The sequence below is a fragment of the Pseudophryne corroboree genome, chromosome 6 (genome assembly GCF_028390025.1).
Source record: "Pseudophryne corroboree isolate aPseCor3 chromosome 6, aPseCor3.hap2, whole genome shotgun sequence".
NCBI classification, from domain to species: domain Eukaryota; kingdom Metazoa; phylum Chordata; class Amphibia; order Anura; family Myobatrachidae; genus Pseudophryne; species Pseudophryne corroboree.
Window position 1 is genome coordinate 102333835 of NC_086449.1, and position 27561 is coordinate 102361395.

The 27561-nt window shown below is 42.8% G+C and overlaps 1 protein-coding gene across 1 annotated transcript; it reads right to left on the minus strand.

Annotated features, from left to right (window-relative positions):
• Positions 1–9621: 9621 nt before the first annotated feature.
• LOC134934890 (nodal homolog 2-A-like) lies at positions 9622–11780 on the minus strand. The gene is made up of 3 exons (XM_063930229.1): positions 11451–11780; positions 10205–10917; positions 9622–9865 (listed from the first exon to the last, which is right to left on the minus strand). Exons 1-3 carry the CDS (start codon positions 11734–11736, stop codon positions 9713–9715), a joined length of 1152 nt encoding a protein of 383 aa, XP_063786299.1. The 5' UTR covers positions 11737–11780; the 3' UTR covers positions 9622–9712.
• Between the last annotated feature and the right edge of the window lie 15781 nt (positions 11781–27561).

Consider the following 27561-nt stretch of genomic DNA (forward strand, 5'->3'; position numbering starts at 1 on the left):
TCATGGATCAGTCGGATGCACCCTCAACTAAGGCGGACATCCAGTCCCTCCAGAACATGATACTAGACCTTAAGAATTCATTTACGACAGCTCTCCAGACAGCGATCGGGGAATTAAAATCTGACGTGGCGGCTTTGGACTCCCGCACAACCGCGTTAGAATCACGGGTGGACCACCAACAAAATCTCCACAAACAAGTGGGGGAGGACATGAGCTACCTATCCAGCGAACTGGAAATCCTTAAGGATAAGGTTGAGGACAGCGAAAATCGCGAAAGACGGAACAACTTACGCATCCGCAATGTTCCGGAATCTATCACAGCCTCTGAACTGGAACCATACCTCCAACGCTTGTTTCTACACCTGGTTCCGTCACTTTCAAATTCTACCATCTCAATAGAGAGAGCTCACCGCGCCTTGAGACCTAAACCAAAGGACTCGGAGCCTCCCCGCGATGTTATTCTCCGATTTCTGTCCTTCAAGATTAAAAATAGCATCACCCTGGCGTGCAGAAATTCAACCTCGATTTTATTTGAAGACTCCCGGCTTCAGATTTATCAAGATCTGTCACCAGTGACCATTGCTAAGCGACGTGATTTACGCTCTGTTACCTCCACACTGCGTGACAATGGTTATAAATATCGCTGGGGATTCCCTTTTCGCCTCATTGTGGAGATTGATGGCAAAATTTACACCATTCGCTCTCCTGATGAGGGGGACAAATTGCTTCGAAAGTTGCAGCTGACCCCAGCTGCTACCTCATAGACGAGAAGCTCCTGCCGTTTAATTTTAATGTTTTTATAACGCTTAATCTACTCGATTTTGTTCGCAATCTTGCTCATCTGTTATGTAAGCCCTGTTTTAGGTTCCGATCCATACGCAAATGCGCATTAACTCTCTTCTTAGAGGGGTTCTTGCTGACAGACCTTTATGCCTCACGTAGTACTAGGTTGTCGTCTCGCTGGGTTGGTCGGCAGCTAGGAGCCATTGCCGTATACATAGATTAATGGATTGTATCCTATTCCGAAGGACTGTCTCTGGCGGCCGACCTGCCCAGCGATCTTATCATTAATTTTATTGTTAACACTAAATTGTTACTATTTGTTATATGATCACTCATAATATCGGGTTCTATAGTTCGGAATATCGCGCCCCTGAAGTAGATCTTAGGTTGCTACGCAACGGTCCGCCTGACCCATTTATTAGTGGTTTCGGGTGAGGGGCGTCAGTGTCCTATCCTGATACCTCCTCCCCCGAATCTTAGGGATTAAAGTTATTTTCACGCATAGAGGGGCAATACCCTCGTCTGTTATATTGTATTTGTGTCCCGCCAGCGAGCTCTCTCATTTTTCTCTTCTTTGAGAGCTCAACCTTGGCAGCCGAGTATCCTGCCTACTGGATACTACGTCTGCTTTATTCTTTTTTGTTCTTCTTTCTTCTGTTCCCCTCCTCTTATAGACCCTGATTACAGTCCACCTGTATATTGACACCCCTGTAACCACAGAAAGTTTGTTTAACTTAACTAACATTGTTCGTACACAGAATTATATACCCCTATTTTGTTTTTGTTTTTTTGTTGTCTCTCTCGTCCATATTAGCAGAGTCCGGGACCCTAGAGATCTCCAGCGAATTACCCCCTCTTCAGCTTCAAACATGCCGCTAAAATGCCTGTCCATTAATGTCAAAGGGCTGAACACTCCCCAGAAACGCTCTCATCTCCACAGATCTCTCAAGACATTAAAAGGTGACGTGATTTTCTTACAGGAGACACACTTAAAATCAGATTCCCATCCCTCCCTGACATCTAAACAATTTCCTATGGTCTGGTACTCCAATCATACAGCAAAAAAACATGGGGTGGCTATCTTAATAAGGGGGTCCGTCCCTTTCCAATTCCTAGACTGTAAACACGACAATGAAGGCCGATACGTAATGGTGAGAGGTAAAATTGGACACGAGGAGGTTACCTTGGCTAACCTGTACTCTCCAAACACTGCCCAATCCAAATTCTTTCGCAAATTTTTTCACGAACTTTACTCATATAGACGAGGTAAAATACTTGTTGGTGGCGATTTCAACATGACTCTCACGGGCATGGACAGGTCCGGCCCTTTGCGTAGTAGTCAAACCCCAAATTCCTCCGTATTACACAGGGGCATGGCCGAGGCTGGTTTGTTCGATGTCTGGCGATTCCTTAACCCGACCACCAGGGACTATACCTTCTACTCTAACCCGCACGATGTGTACTCTCGTATTGATATGTTCTTGAGTTGTGCACCTCTCTCCCGCACCGCTCGCTTTTCCTCGATAGTCCCACTTACCTGGACAGATCACGCAGCTTTAACTGCGACTTTTGACATTTTTGATATCCCTGACGGTAGACCGACATGGAGACTAAACGAGACACTATTGAAGATCCCTCAGTTTCAGGACTTAATTAAGACAGAACTTCGGGATTATTTTGCGGTTAATGTAGAAGGCGACTGTAATATAGCCACTATATGGGAAGCCCATAAGGCGGTTATCAGGGGATCCATTATCCAATTTGCATCCCGCCGTAAGAGAGACAGAGAAAGCCAAATTGCCCTGTTAACGGATAATATTGCAACATTGGATCAAGAACATAAACGCACACACTCTAAAAAAACTCTAGCCGAACTTTCAAAAGCACGTGATGACCTACAACCTCTCTTGGCGGAGAACATTGAGCGCTCGCTTCGATGGGCCAATCAATCATTTTACGATAAAAGTAACAAGGCACATACTTTATTAGCTAACCAATTACGTGCCAAAAAAGCTAATCAATGCATCCATACTATCAGACAACCTTCAGGTAACATTACCTATGACCCCAAAACAATTAATGGTATCTTTTATGACTATTATAGGACACTCTATAACCTTGATCCTCCGTCCGACCCCTTAGCACAAGCCGATCAGGCACAACAATATTTAGATTCATGCGCTCTCCCTCGTATAGACGAAGAAACCAATTCTGCTCTCAATGCTGATATTTCTGCTGAGGAAATTGAAACGGTTCTGAAAACCCAGAAACCTTCGAAAGCACCCGGTCCGGATGGCTATCCGATGGTGTATTACAAAACCTTCGCCCCGCAACTCATCCCTCATATGGCCTCCCTGTTTAATAAAATATTACGGGGTACGCCCTTCCACACTGACTCCACGACTTCCCGCATTATTGTAATCCCGAAACCCGGAAAAGATCCTTCGCATTGCACAAATTACAGACCCATATCTTTGATAAACACCGATCTCAAACTCTTTGCCAAAATACTAGCAACTCGCCTGAACGCTGTGTTGCCATCATTAATAGATCCTGACCAAGTGGGATTTATCCCTGGCCGTCAGGCCTCGGACAACACCAGACGCACTATTAATTTGATTCACCAAATAAATTAGACGAAAACACCAGCGATTGCCTTGGCGCTAGACGCCGAAAAGGCATTTGATCGCATTTCCTGGTCCTTCTTGTTTTCTACTTTATCTACGTTCGGCCTCCACGGTCATTTCATCACTGCAATAGCGGCCCTCTATTCCAACCCCTCATCTATGGTCCTGACCAATGGACTAAGCTCACCTCGATTTAATCTGAAAAATGGTACGCGTCAGGGTTGCCCTCTTTCACCCCTACTTTTTGCTCTATGCATCGAACCTCTTGCGGCCCGTATTAGACTTAATACGGACATTGGGGGGATTACAGTGGGGCAGAACTCATACAAAATATCTTTATTTGCGGATGACGTGCTCTTGACTTTATCTAACCCTTTGATTTCTCTGCCTAATCTACAAAAAGAACTACTCCTATATGGTTCCCTCTCTGGTTACAAAATAAACCACACCAAATCTGAAGCCCTTGCATTTAATATCCCACCCCAGACCCACTTGATTCTAACCTCCTCTTTCCCTTTTATTTGGAGACCCTCTGCTATCAAATATCTCGGCATATTTATTACTAAATCCTACACCAGCCTTTACCAGACTAACTATGTTCCTATGATTAAAACTCTCACCCAAGACCTGGATAAATGGGACAGATTATTTATTTCATGGATTGGACGGATTAACGCCCTGAAAATGAATCTCCTTCCCCGTATTCTTTACCTATTTCAGACCATTCCGATAATGGTGCCCCGCGTGACTTTGACCTCATTGCAATCATTGTGCAACAAATTTATTTGGGCACACCGTAAATCCCGATTAAGACGAACACTGCTGGCCAAAAGTGCTACCTCAGGCGGATTGGGATATCCTAACCTCCAGGCCTATTTTAATGCCTGTCACCTTAATCATATGGTGTCCTGGCATTCCCTCCAAGGGAACAGAAAATGGGTCGATATTGAGAACTCAATGTACCAGGGCGTCCCCCTCGACTCTCTTCTATGGCTCCCCAGGTCCTGCAGACCAGCCTCGGCCTACTCAATCCCCACGATTAATTTCACCCTTGGATTATGGGACAAACTCCGCAGCACCTACAATCTAACCTCACAACCCTCACCTTTAACACCTATCTGGGGACATCCTGCCTTTCCCCCAGGATGCGAACGAAAAATGGCGGCTCCATGGCAATCACAGGGTGTCACAAGATTTATCCATGTTAAAGGCCATTCAGCACCGACCTCTTTTGGAGAATTTCAAGAACGCCTTGGTTTGCCACCCTCGTGCCATTACCATTACATCCAAATTCTTAGCTTTCTCAAATCTCAGCTTAAAACTACATCTTTGAAACCACCCACCTCCTTTGAACATATGTGTTTACTTTCAATTGGCAAAAAAGGGAATATCTCAACAATATACAACTCTATTCTGACCCCAGACCCCCCTGACCGTGAATCACATGAATTAGCCTGGGAATCAGATCTCTCCCATCCGTTGGAAGATGATCAATGGGAAGAAATCAGAATGCGCATTGCTAAGGCCTCCATTAATGTGGCACTCAAAGAAACATGCTATAAGGTCTACACCAGGTGGTACTTAGTTCCTTCCAGACTTCATTCCATTTACCCCACGACATCAAACCTGTGTTGGAGACTCTGTGGAGAGGAGGGCACCTTTTTCCACATATGGTGGACGTGCCCCTCTATTCGCCCCTTTTGGAAAATGGTAGGAGCACTTATTGCTCAAACATGCGGACATAATCTAGACCTCTCCCCTGAAACTGCTCTTCTGCATGCTCCCATACCATTGCTACCCAAACCCCAAGACAAATTTACCATGTTACTTTGCATGGCGGCTAAATCTCTGATCGCTAAATGCTGGAAAGACCATAAACCTCCCTCCAAGGCATTACTGTTGACCAAGATTAATTATATAGCCAGTATGGAATATATCACAAGCCTGAGGAACAACACAGTGGCCCAGTTCCACAACATCTGGTCTCCTTGGTACCTCGCTCGGTCTTTATTGATGCCCGGACTCTGTTGATGTTGCTAATTATGCTAATATCTATATCACTTCTGATGTCCCCCCCTCTGTTATAAAATACAGTGGACTGTTCCCATCCTCTTGCCTCCCGATATGCAATTTTTCCTTTGTTTCCCCTTTATTAAGATATACTCTATAGCCTCTTCTCTCCCTCCCTTTCCTTTTGCTTTCCTACTCTTACTCTTCACAAGACTACACCCTGTCTTGGTATAAATTTTATACTATATCGGTAAAATAAAATGAGAAAAGTCAGATACACATGTAGAGTTATGCAGGGCACTAATTACTAATACCTACTGGCCTATAATTCCATGAAAATGTCTCTATTGTTTTGATTTGGTATGTAAAATGTTTGTTTTCATGTTCAATATCATTACCCCGCACAAGTTTGTTCTTGTTACTGTTTTGATTATTGACCAACCTCAATAAAAATTCTAACTTTAAAAAAAAAAAATTATGTATTTTTATGTAGGTGAAAACCTAATAACCTGGCAGTAAAATACAGTGGTCATTATTGTAAAAAGGTTATTTTTTTGTAATTTGCCAATACTCATGCAGAAATATTGTCTTACAGGCACTTACAAGTAATTTTAGTTTCATGAAAGATACTTATGCCAACCAATACCCAAATTTTATTGACATAATAGAAAACTCTAGTCTATTTTCATATTGACCTTGACTGTCTTTGAAGTTGGGGTCAAGTGGATGAAAGGTCAAAGGTGTGGGCATTAGAGCTTTTGATCTAAAAAAAAAATATATAGTCGGGGAATACCCAGTATCTTATTTGAATCCTTATTATGCTTAGTTAAGTATATTGGACTCAATTATGAATCTACACGTTTGTACATGGTATATGCCATATATGGTCACACAAAATAATTTGAGCATATCCTGAATATTGTATAACTATATAACTGTAAAGTGTGACTCCAAGAAGTTAGAATACATCAGAGCTGACTGTATTCTCAATTGCAATAAACTAGGTTGAGTGTGCACCCCACATTCTCATACTGCTCCCATGAGACCAGGACATTTATGATTTTATCAAAATAATGTTATCCCAATTTTCCTTCTGCCACTGATTACCTGCAAATGTTTTTTTACCCTGTGCTTTTTAATTTCCTTTGCCACCCTGTGTGCTTTTCCTGTAATGCATACCTTCACTGATTGCACACCTTGCCATTGTAACCTACGCAGTGCACCCCAGATGGTGGCCTTGGATGGTTCCTCCGTGGGAAGGATGTTTTTCATGAGGATCTTTCCATCCAGGGTATATCATACTACTACACAAGTGTCAGTTTTCCCACAAATGCACTGGCCCCTTGTATGGCTCACCTCTCACAATGTAACCTTCGTAGTGCGACCAACATGGCTGCCTCATCTGGTGTGCTTGTGGATGGGATGAAAAATACATGGACTTGGTGGTTTTGTTGGGACCCTACTCTGAGCATTAGGATGCTACAATCACCCCATTTTGTGTTATCTCTTCTAGGGGTAGACTATTCCACCCAGGGTAATCCTACGCAGTGTGCTCAAGGTGGCTGCCTAACCTGGTACCTTGTGAGAGTGGAATACACAACCCTTGGAAGTTATTACCCAGAATGCCTACACCAGTCCGGCACTATGTTTACTGTGTGCTCAAGGTTTTCTTATATGTTTGTGTGGTTTGTCTATTGCTGCTTTACTTAAATCTTCTGTATTATGTGCATTGTTTTTGATGTCTGCAAAGCGCCTTGAGTCCTATTGGAGAAAGAAGGCTATATATATATAAAATAATAATAATAATAATAATTATTATTATTATTATTGGGGGTAATTCCAAGTTGATCGCAGCAGGAAACTTTTTAGCAGTTGGGCAAAACCATGTGCACTGCAGGGGGGGGGGGCAGATGTAACATGTGCAGAGAGAGTTAGATTTGGGGGGGTTATTTTGTTTCTGTGCAGGGTAAATACTGGCTGCTTTATTTTACACTGCAATTTAGACTGCAGATTGAACTCACCACACCCAAATCTCTCTCTCTCTGTACATGTTATATCTGCCCCCCCTGTAGTGCACATGGTTTTGCCCAACTGCTAAAAAAATTCCTGCTGCGATCAACTTGGAATTACCCCCATTATTATTATTATTATTATTATATTTGGTCTGAATACAATACAGATATCTTTAACAAAACTATACCTGTCGAGATGTTCATATACTGTAACCACGGATGAACTTTAAGTAAATATATTTGGTGTTAGAAAATCTCTGTTCATATTTGAAGTATTTAAGCCTTTTAAAGGCTAATGTGTGTAGCACATATAAGTCACATTATTTTATTTATTAACAGTTTCTTATATAGCGCAGCAAATTCCGTTGCGCTTTACAACTGGGCACAATTAGAAGACAAAACTGGGTAAAAACAGTCATAGAGGTAGGAGGGCCTGCTCGCAAGCTTACAATCTATGGGGACATTACCTTAATAAAATGTGACGCAGAGACAGAAAATGGCATTAATAAAGGTTAGCCATTTATTGAAAGGATTACATATTAAAGATTGTCCTTTATTGCCACCATACAGTCAAAAATCACTGCCGCCCGGCAATGCACCAACTCAAAAACACAGTCCAGCATTTAGAGCAGAGTCCGCCCAATGGGTGTTTTTAACCAAAAAATTAATGGGTATCCAACTCCACCTTGTAACACCTGGAAGGGGTGTAGTGCTGTCCCCGCTGGGGTGGTTTAGATTTCCATCAAGGTGAGTGCACCCCAAAAAAAAAATCAACTGCACAACAGCTGAATGGTCTATCACACTAGGTAAATACCCAACAACCAATCAACCAAAACTAAAGGGTGGGAGTGAGGATACATTCTTCACAAAGATGTTTATAGCATATGATCCAAACCTTAAATACTAAAACTATAAACCTACCACTAGAAAACTGAACTGGCTAAAATAAACCATGTGACCTCACACAATCCATCCCGTAGGCTTGTGGTTAAACTCATGACAGTCATCCTCTGCCTTCTGTTCTTCTTAAGACTTGAATTTCTAAACACACCTACATCTCAGTAGTTCCTTTGGTCCTCTATTGTCTAACATGTCACACCCAACCTCATCAGTTTGAAAGTAAACATTCAGTTCTCAGATTTTACCTTTACCCCAGCTGTTTGCTATCATTAGACTAATGTCACTAAAACTACACCCCACAGTAATATCATCAACTCAACACTATTCATACATGAAAATAATTCACAGAACACAGTTGGTTTTATTTTAATTTTTATTATAAAATAAGTGCAAATATTGCATTAAGTACAAATATAAATTTATTACATTATATTCTCCAACTCCTAATAATATATACATCTGTTTGTAGTGCATTATATGGTGAGAGGGGAGGCTGCGCTCACATGGGGGGTATTGATTAAGGGTGCAGCTGACCTGGAGGTGTCCCACCTCCTGTTGCAATTTGTATTTGGTATTGGTCAGCGCGCTCTATATGGGATAGCGGGGGATTGTGTGGTGAGAAGTGTGAATATTCACCAGTGCAATGATGTTTATCTGTGTACTTTATGTGAATTGGTGCGATAATGATAACTCAGTATGGGTTATGTCACAATGCTTTATTGAAAATGTCACCGGGTCAGAGTCTTGGGGTGTCAGTGAGTGATTGTCCCAGGATACTTCACCACTTATCAGGTGTGTCCTGCAGACTACCCTTTTTTTATCTAGTATACCCTCCTTAATGGTATACTGATGAGGTTTACCACTCAGGTAAAAATGTCAGGTATGCCCTAAGGGCTACCTTTACCATAGGTGTGGTTAGGCCTATGTGTCCTCTGGTTCTATGTCTGTAGTGAGACATAGAACCAGAGGACACATAGGCCTAACCACACCTATGGTAAAGGTAGCCCTTAGGGCATACCTGACATTTTTACCTGAGTGGTAAACCTCATCAGTATACCATTAAGGAGGGTATACTAGATAAAAAAAGGGTAGTCTGCAGGACACACCTGATAAGTGGTGAAGTATCCTGGGACAATCACTCACTGACACCCCAAGACTCTGACCCGGTGACATTTTCAATAAAGCATTGTGACATAACCCATACTGAGTTATCATTATCGCACCAATTCACATAAAGTACACAGATAAACATGTAGTGCATTATAGTTTAAAACTAGCTGAAATGATTTGGCCACTCACTTTGTGAGCCCTTTAGGCGGCTTTGCATGACAGGTTAGTAGCTCTCATATGTTCATCAGATATTCATAAATGCATGCATCCTCAATGACATCCACATTCCTCTACAATCATATCTTCATGATGTTTCATCACCACCTCCCCATCCTCGTACATCATCATGGACAGGGGTCTCATCTTGACTGGAGCACAGGAGAAACATTCTACTCTCTCTGTATTGTATAATTTCACCAAACTCTGCAAAACAAAAACCATGAAAGCAAACATTAATTTCTAGTAAGAAGTAGAACATGTATTTTACATGGGTAGACTAGATGGGCCAAGTAGTTCTTAGCAGTCGTCAATTTCTATGTTTCTATGTTTATATTTCCATTCGCCAGCCATTAAATATAATGTAGGAATTAATGTGAATATTTAATTAATTAAAATAATATATATCTTTTTGCAATACTTCTTAAATATTTTACTTTATCCAGAAGAGTTTTTAAGGAATGCAAGATAATAAAATATTAAAACATGAAGCATTCACATTTAAAAAATGTTCTTATTAAAATAAATTACAGAACTGGAAATTACCTTAATGTAGGCATGATTTGTTGGCTTGAGGATCTCACTCAGTGGGACGGGACAGGCTCCTTCACATCTGTATGCATTGAATGATTTGGGGTAGATGATTTGGTTCCCCCATCCAATCTTTTCAAAGTCCACAATCATATCAACCCTTCTGCACAGGGATCTCTCCTCTTCCATGGGTTTGCTGTTCATTATAATGCTGTGATTTGCATGTCTGGTATTCCTGAATCTCCGAATGTCAGCATTACTTCTTGTCTCTGTGGTCATTACATACTTAGATGATTCCACTGTCTGGATGAGGTTGGGATATCCATTAAGGTTAGTAGAAGGTTTGTCCTTGATAAACACCACCAATACAACTCTGTCAGTAGATAAATCTCCACAGCTGGTCTCCTGATCTTTCTCTGGCATGTCCATATCATTAGTATATGCTTCCTTGTGGAAATTCTGGCTGTGCTGAACATAATAATTAAGCTTTTTGGTGATGTTGAAGACTTTCCAGGAAGATCCTAGAAGACTAGAGGAAATTGTAGGCAATGATCCAAGGAAGATCTTCTCTTGACCATCTTCACTGTGATAGATGTCCAGGATCACAGGATGAGTTTTCTTCAAAGAAGGAAAATTAATTCTCACCTCTGCTAACTGTATTTCATTATTGCTGGAGATGGAGGAAATGTCAAAGGAAAGAACCCAACGATTGTCCACTACAGAGCAACCTGGCACAGACACAAGAAGCACAAAATCAATAACCAACAATGCAAAACAATGGCATATGATTTTACACTTGGCATAACTCCATACCCAAATACTCTGGGCATAACTCTATATAAAAATACTCAGCCTGATCAACACATATATATGAAGGTGAGGAACAATATAGCTGTGTGCAATCATAAATACTAGTCTACGGCATAATTATTTAATGCATCTCACAGTTGTTAATTGCTGCCTTGTGGTGGATATAATTGCAGTAACTAACATATTACTCTCACTTTCATAATAAAATATATACCCTTCACTTATCATGGTTACAAGTGGAGTTTTAAATGTATTTACTTACCACAGCTAATACCATAAATGAGAACCCACCAAATCGGAAGATTAGGGACATGTGATTAACTGTAACATTTAAGGTTTACGTGATCTCACCTAACTGAAACTAAATGAAATGGTTTTGGTAATCATTGAATTATCATTTAACAATAAATGTGTAATATGACGAGACATTATAAATAGTGTCTGTACTTACTTTTGGCAGTGAGGCTTAGCACCGTGTCACTATCTTGAAGGACAGAATGTTTCAGGCTGGATAGATCTGTCTCATTCCCCATGATGAGGGCCTTGTACAGCTGCATCATGTAGAGAGAATGCTTCATGCTCTGGGAATGCATTGTTCTGTGCAGGCTGGATGATGGCTGTGATCCATAGTGTGCCTGCTGAAGAGGGATCCTGGCATGCTTCCCTGCCAAAGGAGTGGGCATTCCCTGAGCCAAGGAGATGATAATGAGCCCTAAGGTGGAGATCAGCCAGGCCATCCTTGTACAACAGAGCTTCTGTAGGATGTCCTCTTATGTCCTGTCTCAGGAGATGTTGCTCTGATGACCACCAAGACTGAACTGTGGTCCTGAGAATTATCTCCATATTTATATTGTATGATCAAAGCTTTATATTCACACCTCTTACCTTTTATCACAATGGCTATAACTTCAAAGGCACAAGACGTCAATGGCAGGTAACAAATGTCCTGTTATGCTAATCACACACATGTAACACCCTTTTTGGATAAATATGTAAGCCATAAGTACAGAGACCAAGCACTGATACAAAGCAGGAATTGCAGTACTAAGAGTAAGTGTAAAATAAATAAGTGAAGGATTCTTAGATCTTAAGCACTTTAACATTAATGTCTATTTTCATGGTAACTTGAATATACAAATGGAGCCACATCGCAGGCGGGGGCGAGCGGCGTGCCTAGGCGCGCCTGCACCTCGGCCCACCTCCGAGCGTATGTAGACGCTCCCATTCACTCTGAATGAGGCACATGTGTGTCTACAACGCACACGCAGCCCATTCGCTCCCGGCAGTCCGGGGCGCGACTAGGCACAGATGGACCACGATTAGCGTGGGCTCCATCTGTACACACAAATGTAATGGACTGAATTAGCCACGAGTTCCATACTGTGTGGACCCTGGTTACATTAATGTGTATTTTCATGAAACACACTTCCAGTTTCTACTCAATTCAACTATAAATGGCAAGCTATGGATATGGCGGCAATGTTGCACAATAACTGCGCAGTGTGAAACTTATGTAAATTACATGAAAACGTGTGGAAAGCATCCTGCTCCCCATTGGCAAATAAGATAGCAGGACAGTGCAAAAGGCTGTAAAAAAATTATTAGATGCTTTCAAAACGTGTCATGTTTTTTTTTTCGTTTTTTACAACGGTTATTAGTAAATGATGTTAGCCGGCAAGTGTGTTTTAGCAAATACAGTGTTTATACTATACTGAAGTATATTTACATTTTATATTGTGATTTGAAGTGGGAATATGCGAGTCTGTGCAACTTTCATAAAACCTTTCCTATCAATATAACACATAAGCATACGCGTATGCTTCACACGTCATTAAAACCATTTTTATCTAATTTTTTTATTGCCATTTTTTTGTCTTGCTATTTAAAGAACTCCAAATACATTATTCCTCATCAGGAAGGGTGTAAACTAGAGATAATGCGCTGCAAAAAAAGTGAGGGCAAATTCCGTACGGATGATATTGTACCAAAGATGGATTTAAAAAGATAATGGGGTAAATTTACTAAGGTGGGAGTTTTATAGAACTGGCGATGTTGCTCATAGCAACCAATCAGATTCTACTTTAACATTTATCTAGCTGCTTCTAGAATAGATAGAATATGATTGGTTGCTATGGGTAACATCAGCAGAGGCACTGGATTATGAGGAAAGGCTTACTAGGTTAGATATGTTTACACTAGAAAAGAGGCATCTATTGTTTAATAAGAGATCTCTACACAGAACACCGGGACATCCTCTGAGGTTAGAAGAGAGAGAATGTCATACTCAATGAAGGAAAGGGTTCTTCACAGTACGGGCAGTAAGGATATGGAATTCTCTGCCAGAGAAGGTAGTAATGGTGGACTCAGTCAATATGTTTAAAAATGGATTAGATACATTTCTAACTGAAAAAGACATCCAAGGATATAGCATTTAAAATGAATGTATTTTAGAAACAACACGAAGTATAGTGTTATTTAGACTTAAAACATAACTTCATCTGGGTCATTATAGTTAAATGATAGCTTCATACAGAATAGTGTAAGAATTATAATACAGGTTGAACTCGATGGATAATTTGTCTCTTTCAACTTCATTAACTATGTTACTATGTCACTATGGGGGTAATTCCAAGTTGATCGCAGCAGGAATTTTGTTAGCAGTTGGGCAAAACCATGTGCACTGCAGGGGAGGCAGATATAACATGTGCTGAAAGAGTTAGATTTGGTGGGTTATTTTATTTCTGTGCAGGGTAAATACTGGCTGCTTTATTTTTACACTGCAAATTAGATTGCAGATTGAACACACCACACCCAAATCTAACTCTCTCTGCACATGTTAAATCTACCTCCCCTGCAGTGCACATGGTTTTGCCCAACTGCTAACAAAATTCCTGCTGCGATCAACTTGGAATTACCCCCTATGTTCTAAAAAAAACCTCCCACGTTAGTAAATTTACCCCAATGAATTATATTTCCTAAATTTTCATTATTCCCCTTTTCTATAACTGTGTATTTTCTTAAAGACTGCGTGTTTGCACATAATGGCTATAATGCTGCACTGTCTGTATGTAAATTTGTCACTGTTGGTGCACTGCAGAGGGTAAAGCTACATTCATTAAAAAAAAAACACAGACAACTGTATTGTATGTTCATGCCTAGATAAATTCAGGGATTCACTGAACTCAACATATTTTTGCTAGCAAAAATATTTATTTGTATAAAAGAGGAAAACCTAATAACCTAACATAAATATATAATGACACTTTTTGTAAAAGCTTCTTCTTTGCTAATACTCATTCAGAAAGTCTGTCTTACAGGCACTTAAAGGAAAGATCAGTTCTATAAATACACACTTCTCTTATGTCCATGTTTTATTAACATAATAGAAAAAAGCATCCATTATATTGACTGTCTTTGAAGTTGAGGTCATAGGGATCAAAGGTCACAGTCATGGGCATTAGAGCTTTTGATCCAATTAATTATAGAGATTCTATATGCACTGAAACTAGAGGGAGGGAGGTTCAAAGGAAATAAAAGAAAAATGACTTCACGGAAAGGGTATCGGATAAGTGTAGTAGCCTCCCATCAGTGGTGGTAGATGCTGATATAGTGGTTCTTATCTGCTGTAAACTTCTATGTTTCTATAGTAGTGAGAGAATCACCAGCATTTCACTCCAGCCCTTGTGATGCTTAACCATACTGTACATGGCTACGGTATATATTTGATAAAAAACATGTAACGAATACTGTAAGAGTTATCTATCCAAAAAAAAAAAAAAGTTGTCAAGCCGGGGATTGCCTTGCACTGACAATCAATGATTTTTAGACATTCTCGACAATTCCTCAGATAATGCTAATCAATAGAATAATTACCAAAAATGCTATCTTTTTTATTTTAAAAAGATAGCTTATAAAGTAATCCAGTTAAGGTTTAATTATATTAACACAATAAATACAGCGAGTGTGATGAGATAACTGCAGGAACACAATCTAATATTGTTCACGGAAAGAGGATGTGAATATTCCAAGGACCTACAATATATACCATATTGGCAACTAGAAAGTTCACAGATCTTAACTTAACGTAGGGGTTCTTACCCAGGGATACATGTATCCCATGTGGGTGCAAAACATACAAGCTGGAATTAAGAGACTTTGGGGTCTATTTACTAAGCCTTGGATGCAGATAAAGTGGACAGAGATAAAGTACCAGCCAATCAGCTCCTAACTGTCATTTTTCAAACAGCCTGTAACATGGCAGTTAGGAGCTGATTGGCTGGTACTTTATCTCTGTCCACTTTATCTGCATCCAAGGCTTAGTAAATAGACCCCTCAAACTTAAGAGCCCCTACCAATCTGTGTACACTACATATTATGGTTATTAATGTATTTATTTTGGGGTGAATAGGGTAGATGGGTATTTTTTCATTTTTTTTCTTGTATATGCATTTTGTATGAATATTTAGCTTTTTTTTTGTAAATTTTTCATTGAGGTGGAGTCAGTACCCCCCTCCCCAAGTAAAATAAGCCACCAGAAGCGAGACAGTGAGACTTCTGGCAGAGGCTTGCTATTAGAAGCACTATCTGTTAATCAAATGGCAGACAGTCTGTCCTAGGGGGAGGCGTTTTCTCCCCCTGGGACTGCCAGTCCATACTGCGATTATCTGAGAGAGTGCCTCCAATGGGAAGCCACTTATCTGCCTTTCCGTCAGCTCTCTCCAGCAGCTGATGCAGTCTCTTGAATCCAGCGTTTGTGCACATGTGCCATTTGTGGCAGCTGCCATGTGTGGCACAGGCACAATACACCTGCCAGGCGCTGAAGAAAACATGGATCGGAATGCTGCTCTAACTGCAGCACATGAACACCCCTCCCTTCCCCTCACATATAAGGATAGGAGTTATCACTGGTTGGGATAGATGCGGTTTCATTTGTTTCTAATAGGAGAGTTTGAGACAGTAGGTGTAACCTCCCATGAGACTTAAATCCTATAGACCTATTGGGGGTAATGCATAGTTGATCACAGCAGCAAATTTGTTAGCAGTTGGGCAAAACCATGTACACTGCAGGGGAGGCAGATATAACATTTGCAGAGAGTTAGATTTGGGTGGGTTATTTTGTTTCTGTGCAGGGTAAATACTGGCTGCTTTATGTTTACACTGCAATTAAGATTTCAGTTTGAACACACCCCACCCAAATCTAACTCTCTCTGCACATGTTATATCTGCCTCCCCTGCAGTGCACATGGTTTTGCCCAACTGCTAACAAATTTGCTGCTGCGATCAACTCTGAATTACCCCCCTATTTGCTTTATTTGCTACTCAAAAATTATCATACATACTAATACTGGCAAGAGGTATGAGAACAAAATATCAAAACGGAAGGGGTACAAGCAATTCAAAAGATTCAGAACCTCTGCATTAATGCAAGTATCCATTTTCATAGTAACTCAAATATACAAACATAAAAGAATTGTTTTAATATACATATATTTAATAAATGTTATTTTTATCATGAATCCATAATACTGTAAAACAATTAACTCATTGTCTACTGTTTTACTGTTTGCTTTCTCTAAAACTAACCGATAGTACTGGTCATACAGTATATAACATGTGATATCATTTTCTTTTAAGGACAGTGTGTGTTTAATTGCTATAATAATTTGTATGCAAATATGTTGGCTGTATGTCATTGGAATAAAAGCCATGTTTGTACAAAAAAAAACTTTTTCATATGTTTATGCCTAGATAAACGGAGATATTCATATAATGCAACATATTTTGGTTAATAAAATGATATATATTTTAATAGGTCAAATCCTAATAACTTAGCATTAATATATGACAAATATTGTAAAAGCATCTATTTGCTATTTCTTATGCAGAAACTGTCTTATTAGCACTTAAAGGACATATTTGTTTGTTAAACAGATACTTGTATCAACTGATGTACATGGTTCATTAACATAACAACAAGTGTGTATTATGAATTTGACCTTGACTGTCTTTGAAGTTGCGGTCATTGGGATGAAAGGTCACAGGTGTAGACACTAGAGTGAGGCAATTCCCAGGATGTCACTCTAGTCAGTCCTTGTTATGCTTAAGTTCCTGTACGAAAACATATAATGAATCAAAGCTGTTTCCACTGAACTTGTGTCAGTATCACAGCTTTGATGAAATACTGTACTAAGGGGTCTATTTACTAAGCATTGGATGGAGATGAAGTGGATGGAAATAAAGTACCAGCCAATCAGTTCCTAACCGCCATGTCACAGACTGGGTTTGAAAATGCCACTTAGGAGCTGATTGGCTGAAGGCTTAGTAAATAGACCCCATAATCTCTTGGAGAAAAGAAAAACATGTGGGATTTAATAGGATTTTAATACCTACCGGTAAATCCTTTTCTCCTAGTCCGTAGAGATGATGGAGACTCCAAAAGGACCATGGGGTATAGACGGGATCCGCAGGAGACATGGGCACACTAAAAGACTTTGACTGGGTGTGAACTGGCTCCTCCCTCTATGCCCCTCCTCCAGACCTCAGTTATAGGAACTGTGCCCAGGAGAGACGGACATTTCGAGGAAAGGATTTTTGTTAAACTAAGGGCGAGAAACATACCAGCCCACACCATAAACACACCGTACAACTGGATCAGCAGGAAACCAGATAACAGTATGAACTAACAACAGCAACAAGCTGAATATAACCGATGCACAAACCTCGTGTAACTGAAAATAACCAGTAACTATCAATACAACTGCAAGGAACTGTCCGCACTGGGATGGGCGCCCAGCATCCTCTACGGACTAGGAGAAAAAGATTTACCGGTAGGTATTAAAATCCTATTTTCTCTTACGTCCTAGAGGATGCTGGAGACTCCAAAAGGACCATGGGGTCTATACCAAAGCTCCAGACCGGGCGGGAGAGTGCGGACGACTCTGCAGCACCGATTGAGCAAACGTAAGGTCCTCATCAGCCAGGGTATCAAACTTGTTGAACTTAGCAAAAGTGTTTGAACCTGACCATGTAGCTGCTCGGCAAAGTTGAAGTGCCGAGACCCCTCGGGCAGCCGCCCAAGAAGAGCCCACCTTCCTGGTAGAATGGGCCTTTACTGACTTCGGCAACAGTAGCCCAGCCGAAGAATGAGCGTGCTGAATCGTATTACAAATCCAGCGTGCAATAGTCTGCTTAGAAGCAGGATTTCCAATCTTGTTGGAAGCGTACAGGACAAACAGCGCCTGTTTGCCTCGTAAGAGCCGTTCTGGCGACATAAATTTTCAAAGCTCTTACAACATCAAGAGATTTTGGGACTGCCACAGCATTCGTAGCCACAGGTACCACAATAGGCTGATTTATGTGAAATGAAGAAACCACCTTCGGCAGGAATTGTTGACGAGTCCTCAATTCCGCTCTATCCACATGAAAAATCAAATACGGGCTCTTGTGAGACAAAGCCGCCAACTCGGACACTCGTCTGGCAGACGCCAAAGCCAAAAGCATGACCACTTTCCAAGTGAGAAACTTTAACTCAACCTTACGCAAAGGTTCAAACCAGTGAGACATAAGAAACTGCAACACCACTGGTGGCACAAATGGAGGATGGATATGCAGCACTCCCTTCACGAAAGTCTGAACCTCAGGAAGGACGGCCAATCCTTTTGAAAGAAAATAGATAAAGCCGAAATCTGTACTTTGATGGAACCCAATTTCAGGCCTGCATCCACGCCTGCCTGCAAAAAATGGAGGAAACGACCCAAGTGAAACTCCTCCGGAGGAGCTGCTTTGGTTTCACACCACGACACATACTTTCTCCAAATACGGTGATAATGTTTCGCCGTGACCTCCTTCCTAGCCTTAAGGAGAGTGGGGATGACCTCCCCGGGAATACCCTTCCGAGCTAGGATTTGGCGTTCAACTTCCACGCCGTCAAACGCAGCCGTGGTAAGTCCAGAAACACGCAGGGCCCTTGCAGTAACAGGTCCTCTATTAGAGGAAGCGGCTAGGGATCTTCCACTAGTAATTCCTGAAGATCCGGATACCAGGCCCTCCGTGACCAATCTGGAGCGACGAGTATAGCCTGAACCCTTGTTCGTCTTATGATCCTAAACACCTTTGGAATGAGAGGAAGCGGAAGGAACACACACACCGACTGAAAACCCACGGAGTTACCAGGGCGTCCACCGCACAGGCTTGGGGGTCCCTTGACCTGGAACAATACTTCGGAAGTTTCTTGTTGAGGCGAGACGCCATCATGTCTATCAGAGGAACGCCTTGTCACTTCTGCAAATACCTCTTGATGAAGAGCCCACTCTCCTGGATGGAGATCGTGTCTGCTGAGGAAGTCTGCTTCCCAGTTGTCCACGCCCGGGAGGAAGACTGATGACAGAGCGCTCACGTGCTGTTCCGCCCAGCGAAGAATTCTTGTGGCTTCCGCCATTGCTGCCCTGCTCCTCGTTCCGCCTTGGCGGTTTACGTACACCACCGCTGTTATGTTGTCCGACTGGACCAGGACAGGGAGACCCTGAAGAAGGTTCTTCGCTTGCAGGAGGCCGTTGTAAATGGCTCTTAAATCGAGAACATTTATGTGGAGACAAGATTCCTGGCTTGACCATTTTCCCTGGAAACTTCTTCCCTGCGTGACTGCGCCCCAGCCTCGGAGACTTGCATCTGTGGTCAGCAGGACCCAGTCCTGGATTCCGAATCGACGTCCCTCTAGAAGGTGAGAGCCTTGCAGCCACCACAGGAGAGAAATCCTGGCGCTGGAAGATAGACTTATTTTCCGGTGCATGTGCAGGTGAGACCCGGACCATTTGTTCAGCAGATCCCACTGAAAGACCCGGGCATGAAACCTGCCAAACGGAATGGCTTCGTAAGCCGCAACCATCTTCCCTAGCACTCGAGTGCATTGATGAATCGACACTCTTGTCGGTCTAAGAAGCTCCTTGACCATGGTTTGTATTTCCAGAGCTTTGTCCTCCGGAAGAAACACTCTCTGTAGCTCCGTGTCTAGGATCATGCCCAGGAAGGGCAGCCGAGTTGTCGGAATCAATTGAGACTTTGGCAAATTTAGAATCCAACCGTGATGTCGCAGAACCGACAGGGAGAGTTCCACATTTCTTAGCAATTGTTCTTTTGATCTCGCCTTTATCAGGAGATCGTCCAAGTACGGGATAATTGTGACCCCTTGCTTGCGAAGGAGTACCATCATTTCTGCCATAACCTTGGTGAAAACCCTCGGGGCCGTGGAAAGCCCAAACGGCAACGTCTGAAATTGGTAATGACAATCCTGCACCGCAAATCTCAGGAAGGCCTGATGAGAAGGATATATCGGGACGTGTAAGTAGGCATCCTTTATATCGACTGACGCCATAAAATCCCCCCCTTCTAAGCTGGAAATCACAGCTCGAAGGGATTCCATCTTGAACTTGAAAGTTTTCAAGTATGGATTGAGGGATTTTAGGTTCAAAATCGGTCTGACCGAGCCGTCCGGCTTCGGCACCACAAAGAGGCTCGAATAGAACCCTTCCCCCCGCTGGGACGGGGGAACCGGCACAACGACCCTCTGTTGACACAGCTTTTGTATCGCAGCATTTACTACTACTCTTTCTGGAAGAGAAACTGGAAGGGACGACTTGAAAAAGCGGCGGGGGGCATCTCCTGAAACTCCAGTTTGTACCCTTGGGACACTATGTCTAAAACCCAAGGATCCAGGGCCGATTGAAACTAGACCTGACTGAAGAATCGGAGACGGACCCCCACCGGTACGGACTCCCGCAGGGGAGCCCCAGCGTCATGCGGTGGACTTGGTAGAGGCGGGGGAGGACTTTTGGTCCTGGGTGCCTGACACTGCAGGCGACCTCTTTCCCCTTCCTCTACCCTTTGAAGCGAGGAAGGACGAGCCCTTTCCTCTTTTGTATTTATTAGGCCGAAAGGACTGCATCTGCTGATGGGGCGCCTTTTTCTGTTGTGTGGGAACATAAGGAAGAAAAGATGACTTACCTGCAGTAGCGGTAGACACCAGGTTAGCAAGGCCGTCACCAAAGAAGACACTACCTTTAAAGGGGAGAGATTCCATATTTTTCTTGGAGTCAGCATGAGCATTCCATTGATGAATCCACAGCGCCCTCCTGGCCGAGACCGCCATGGTATTAGCTCTTGATCCCAAGAGGCCAACATCCCTCGCCGCATCCTTTAGGTAATCTGCAGCGTCCTTGATATAACCAAAGAGTCAAAAGAATGTTATCCTTATCAAGGGTATCCATATCAGAAGCCAAATTATCAGCCCACTTAGCAATAGCACTACTCACCCATACCGACGCCACAGCAGGTCTGAGCAACGCACCAGTATTAACGAAAATGGCCTTCAATGTCGTCTCCAGCTTGCGATCCGCCGGATCCTTTATTAGAGCAGCAGTGTCAGGGGACGGAAGCGCCACCTTCTTGGACAATCGGGATAGAGCCTTGTCGACATTGGGAGACGACTCCCATTTCTCCCTGTCATCAGAGGGGAAAGGATATGCCATAAAAATTCTCTTGGGAATCTGCCACCTTTTGTCCAGCAACTCCCAAGCCTTTCACAAAGAGCATTCATTTCATGAGAGGGGGGAAACTTCACCCCAGGCTTTTTCCTTTTAAATAAGCAAACCCTTGTGTCCGGAACAGCAGGTTCGTCAGAGATATGTAAAACATCTTTAATAGCCACAATCATGTACTGAATACTCTTAACTACCCTTGGGTGTAAAGTAGCCTCATTGAAATCGACATCGGAATCAGAGTCCGTGTCGGTATCTGTATCTACCATCTGGGAAAATGTACAAGAGCCAAAGCGTCCTCCATGGATTTTCTCCATGCTTGTGTATGAGAATCAGATTTATCCAGCCTCTTAGACAATAAAGCCACATTTGCATTCAGTGTACTCAACATATTCACCCAATCAGCAGTCGGCTGTGCCGAAAGAGTCATTCCCAAATCCTTTTCTGCGCCCCCAGTAACTTCCTTCGGGGAGGAACACTCAGCCTCAGACATGCCGACACGTAGTACCGACACACCTCACTCACACTGGCCAAATCAAGGGGACAGACCCACAGGGAAGCCTGGAGAGAGAAACACAGAGGGAGTATGCCAGCTCACACCCCAGCGCCCATATACTACAAGCAATAATATATGTTGATAGCGCTGTCATACAATAATAAACAAGCACCAAATTACATGTGCCCCCCCGTTTTTCTCCCTTTTACGTGTAAGGAGCTTGAAGGTCCGGGCCAGCGTCTCTGCAGTGGCTGTGGAGAGAGAGAAAATAGCGCTGGTGAGCTGTGCAGCCAAGCCCCGCCCCTTCCCGGCGCGCTGTAGTGCCGCTAAAAACGAGTTTTATGGTAAGAACTTACCTTTGTTAAAACTCTTTCTGCAAGGTACACTGGGCTCCACAAGGATAGACATAGCGGTGTAGAGTAGGATCTTGATCCGAAGCACCAACAGGCTCAAAGGCTTTGACCTTCTTCCCAAGATGCATAGCGCCGCCTCCTATATCACCGTGCCTCCGTGCACAGGAGCTCAGTTTTGTTAACCAGCCCAATGCAGTAGCAAGTAAAAGAGACGACAACTGCCAGTTGCCACAAACACCACACTCTGCCGACAGGAGAAGTGTCAGCGGCTAATGCCATACCAACCCAAAGAGCCCAGTGTACCTCGCAGAAAGAGTTTTAACAAAGGTAAGTTCTTACCATAAAACTAGTTTTCTGCTGCGGGATACACTGGGCTCCACAAGGATAGACATAGGGGATGTCCTAAAGCAGTTCCTTATGGGAGGGGACGCACTGTAGCGGGCACAAGAACCCTGCATCCAAAGGAAGCTTCCTGGGACGCGGCAGTATCGAAGGCATAGAACCTTATGAACGTGTCCATAGAGGACCACGTAGCCGCCTTGAACAATTGTTCAAGGGTCGCACCACGTTGGGCCGCCCAAGAAGGTCCAACAGACCGAGTAGAATGGCCCGTAATGTGATCAGGAGCAGAGAGACCAGCCCTCACATAAGCATGTGCAATCACCATTCTAATCCATCTGCCCAGAGTTTGCTTGTGAGCAGGCCAGCCCCGTTTCTGAAATCCAAACAGCAGAAAGAGAGAATCAGATTTCCTAATATAAGCAGTTCTCTTCACATAGATACGGAAAGCCCGTACCACATCCAAAGACCGCTCTTTGGGAGACAAATCAGGAGAGACAAAGGCTGGAACCACAATCTCCTCATTAAGGTGGATCGAAGAAACCACCTTAGGTAAATATCCAGGACGAGTCCTAAGAACCGCCCGGTCACGGTGAAAAATCAGATATGGGGAACTACAAGACAAGGCACCCAGATCCGACACTCTTCTAGCAGAGGCAATAGCCAGCAAGAACACCACCTTAAGGGAAAGCCACTTAAGGTCAGCTGAACCAAGAGGTTCAAATAGAGGCTCCTGCAACGCCTCCAAAACCACCGACAAGTCCCAAGGAGCCACAGGCAGGACATAGGGAGGTTGGATACGCAACACACCCTGAGTGAAAGTATCCAAGTAAAGTCGCAATTTTTCTCTTAAATTACAACGACAAGGCAGAAATATGAACCTTGAGGGAGGCCAGACGCAGGCCTAAATCTAGGCCTTGCTGCAGAAAAGCCAAAAGTTTGGCTGCACTAAACTTGGAAGCGTCATAATTGTTAGATGCGCACCAAACAAAGTAGGAATGTCAGACCCCATGATAAATCCGAGCAGAAGCCGGTTTCCGGGCCCGCAACATAGTTTTAATGACCTCTTCAGAAAAACCCTTAGCCCTCAAGACGGAAGCTTCAAGAGCCACGCCGTCCAAGACAGCTGGGCTAGGTCCTGGTAGACACAGGGGCCTTTAACGAGGAGGTCTGGGCGTTGTGGAAGTAGAATTGGACGCTCTGACGATAGGCCTTGCAGGTCTGAGAACCAGTGCCGTCTGGGCCACGCTGGAGCTATGAGAAGCAGAATTCCTTTTTCTTGCTTGAACTTCCGAATTACCCTGGGCAGGAGTGACACCTGATAAAGCTAAATATTTATCTTATTTAAAACCCTTTAAGAGGCCTAAGAACACTGTACGCTATTGACGTATGGAGTACCGTAAGGGTACGCACGTTGCGTAGCAATCGCTTAGCCGAGGTCGAGACGCTCAAGCGTCACGTTCGCTCACAGCCAAGAGATCACAGGCAGGCACACTATTGGCTGCTGACTAACGTAATGGTTCGCTATAGCGTGGCGGACGCTCGGGACCACGAGGAGATCACCAGCGGCGCAGACGCTCACAATGTTAAACCTTTATATCTAAACCATAAACAATGTAATATGCTGTAAAACCTTAGTGTAGAGATAGGGTGTAGATGCAACACAGTGTAACCTTATTAACTTAAAAGCTGTTTGAGCGTCACCGACGCTCTGTGAATACTTAACACTATAAGAAATACACAGATACCGTGCTTAGGGTCTAACGCCTTATATGAATGTTATACTTGCAAAAAGAATAATACAATACAAGTCACACACTACAATATAACATAGACTAACTAACCAGGTAACTACACATGAAATACAATACAATACTATTACGTTTAAGAGAATATGAGAGAAAGAGAAGAGAGAGAGAGAGAGATATGGCCCATAATAACTAGAAAGACAATATGATTGCGGAGAAAACTTACGCACAAGGGGAACGATCGCATGCGCCTCTGGACATCCAGCTCCCGATTCTCAGCAATGAGAACCGTTGAAGAGTGAGCTGGATGTGATCGGCTTGTCTATTTATGCCCCACACACAATACAATTCAATGGTCCCTACAATCTCATTGTTCATTGGACACAGGAATTCCTCCTCGCACCATAACAAAAGGTCATAGGTTGATTCATACAGGTGGGCTGTGACGATTTCCAACTGCTCAGGTTTCCCGCCGCATGGATAAGTAAGTGCAAATAATAGTAAATGGACATAAACTTCTTATGTCCATAACTATTCGCACGAGCGATTAATCCGCTTCAAACCAACACCGGAATACTGCTAATTAAATATTCTTCCGATGGATACTAAACACCACTGTATTACTCCTGTCTGACCCTTCGTATCAAACAAAGAGGGATTTCTCTGTCCATGAACATGCTACATTAACTAAACTTTCAGATTCTATCAAAGGGATCATAATCTACAAAATACATTATATAGTGAAAATATGTAACGATTGAGTCGCACGCTACGAACACATGAACTCTACCGTAAATGCACATACTGCGCGCCCGCGGGTGCCCGCAACAGTGAGTATGCGCACGCACGGGAGAGCATGAGGTGCAAATATGGCAGTGTGCATCGTGCTATTTTTCTGACTTTGACAGTCCACCCTTTGGCAGTCAACAATAACTGCCACTTCCTAAAACATTTCAAAAAGAGAAAAATATATGTCAGGGGTTAATACATTTACATGGTTGGGTAGGGGAGGAGAGGAGAAGGTAGGAAAAGGGTATGACCTAGTGAGATAGTAGAAGCATGTGTGTATGAATCCGTGTTTGGGGGTCATGTATCATCGTGCCGTACGTGTTTTAAATCAAGCTTCGAGGCATTGCGAAGTATACATTTGAATTCCTTCTTATCCCGTGGTACGGGTCTGTGGATGGGCTGTCAAACTTTACCGAGCTCTTTTCGGCTGTGGTTGTAACAAAATGGGGAGCACATTTTAGTTGATGATACATGAATGGGGGAATATGTGATTGCTGATATCTGTGCCTGTATTCCCTATCGACTATGTGTGTAATTACCTGAAGGTTGTAGAGATGAAGAAAAGACATAATTACGGTAAATGCAGTGGTATTCTATGTCAGGTAAATGAACATTTGTCGGTTGAAGTCTTGTTCGGTGTCTGTTGAATGCAGTCTTCTTTGTGCTTTTGCCAAAAGGCGTGTGGGCAAAAAGCTTTGTCAATGTCCATAGACTTACAAAAGTGTTGGGCTAGCGTAATTTTAAAATTTCTAGGGAAACTGGGGGTCTATGGCAAAGTTCATCAAATATCTGTGTATAAGGTTGTCAAAACTTCTTCTTTAATCCATCAGTTGTCTGTATACAGGATCATCAAATTCCTCGTCCAAGTGGGTCTTTTTACCTTGGAGAAAACGGAAAAACAGGTGAAAGAAACGGACCGTAGAAATCGCATTTTCATCACATCATTGTTTCTACATTTGGGTCATAAATCAAATCCATTGGAATTACAATTTCCTCATTCCTTAAACTCATCACCCTGGTACTTCGTTTACACTTCGTTAAAGCCTGACCGCATCTAAATATCAAGCCAATCGTTATGATAACACCTAAGATACATAGGAGAAACTTCCCAACATCCATTATGACTCCTTGAGCCCATTCTCCTAAACCAGAGAACCAATTTTGCGGGTTCAACCATGACACCCAACCAGTCAGCTCATTACCTACAGCAGCAAGAGTGAGATTGTGTCTCCTGCGAAATTCCCACTTCAGTTGGAGAATATCGTCCATCTTTTGGTCTATGACCTCGACCGGGTCCTCTGTACTATTTGTAATATATGTGCAACATTTCACGCCGTACTGCGTTGCCAGTGTGACACAATATCCACCTGTCACTGCCGTGAGATAATTGAGAATCATTCTATGCTGAACCAGTTCTGTTTTATAAGCTTGAAGTTCTCTTCCAGTATACCTAAACGTGTCATCATACATTTCTGTGATATTGTCTAACAAATTTGCGAGCGCAGATATGTATTTATAATTCAACACTCCTCTGGCGGTGCGAGTGATGTCTAACGCGATTAGAAACTGAATCCCGGTGGATTCATGGATCATGTCAGAGGCCGGATGCTCTGTTCTTTCTATCAGGTGTCGTTTAACTACGTGCTCGTAATGGGTGTGAGTATAAGGAGCTTGGGCAACACGGTGTATATCTTTCATTTTGGCATGTGATACAGTCATTACTTCAGGCAATACTTTTCCAATATAACACAATCCTTCAGAGTTTGGGGCAAGCCACTTATACGCCTTCCTCCCGCATATGAAATATGCATCATCGGGGAGAACATATGGGACGGAGTAGGACATAACCATATTACACATCTTCCATGTGAAATCTCCTAACCCTAATTCTCCCATCTGTCTAGTACACGTATCAGCTTGTACGATATGTGCACAGTATCCTGGTGATACCTCTCCAACTCTCGTAATCCTATTTCCTAGGGTATACCTATATCGGAAAGATTTTCCTCTACTGGCTATGTGGCGTATAAGCTCTGTATCTGTCGGTATTCTATCTGCTCTATATGAAAAGGTCATGGTTTGGTTACTCCATGACACTTCCCAATTTCCCGGCTTTCGGGGATTGGAAATGTTAAAACATATGAGGGATCTATCCACATGATATTGGTGGAGCTTCAAACTAGGAGGACTGGAGATATTAAACCTCCTGTCCACCGGCCTCCCACCACTTAGCTCAAGTACCTCCCCTATCGTTAAAGGAAATGGTACTAGTCCTGATTTGCTATGACCTTGAGGTACTTGAGAG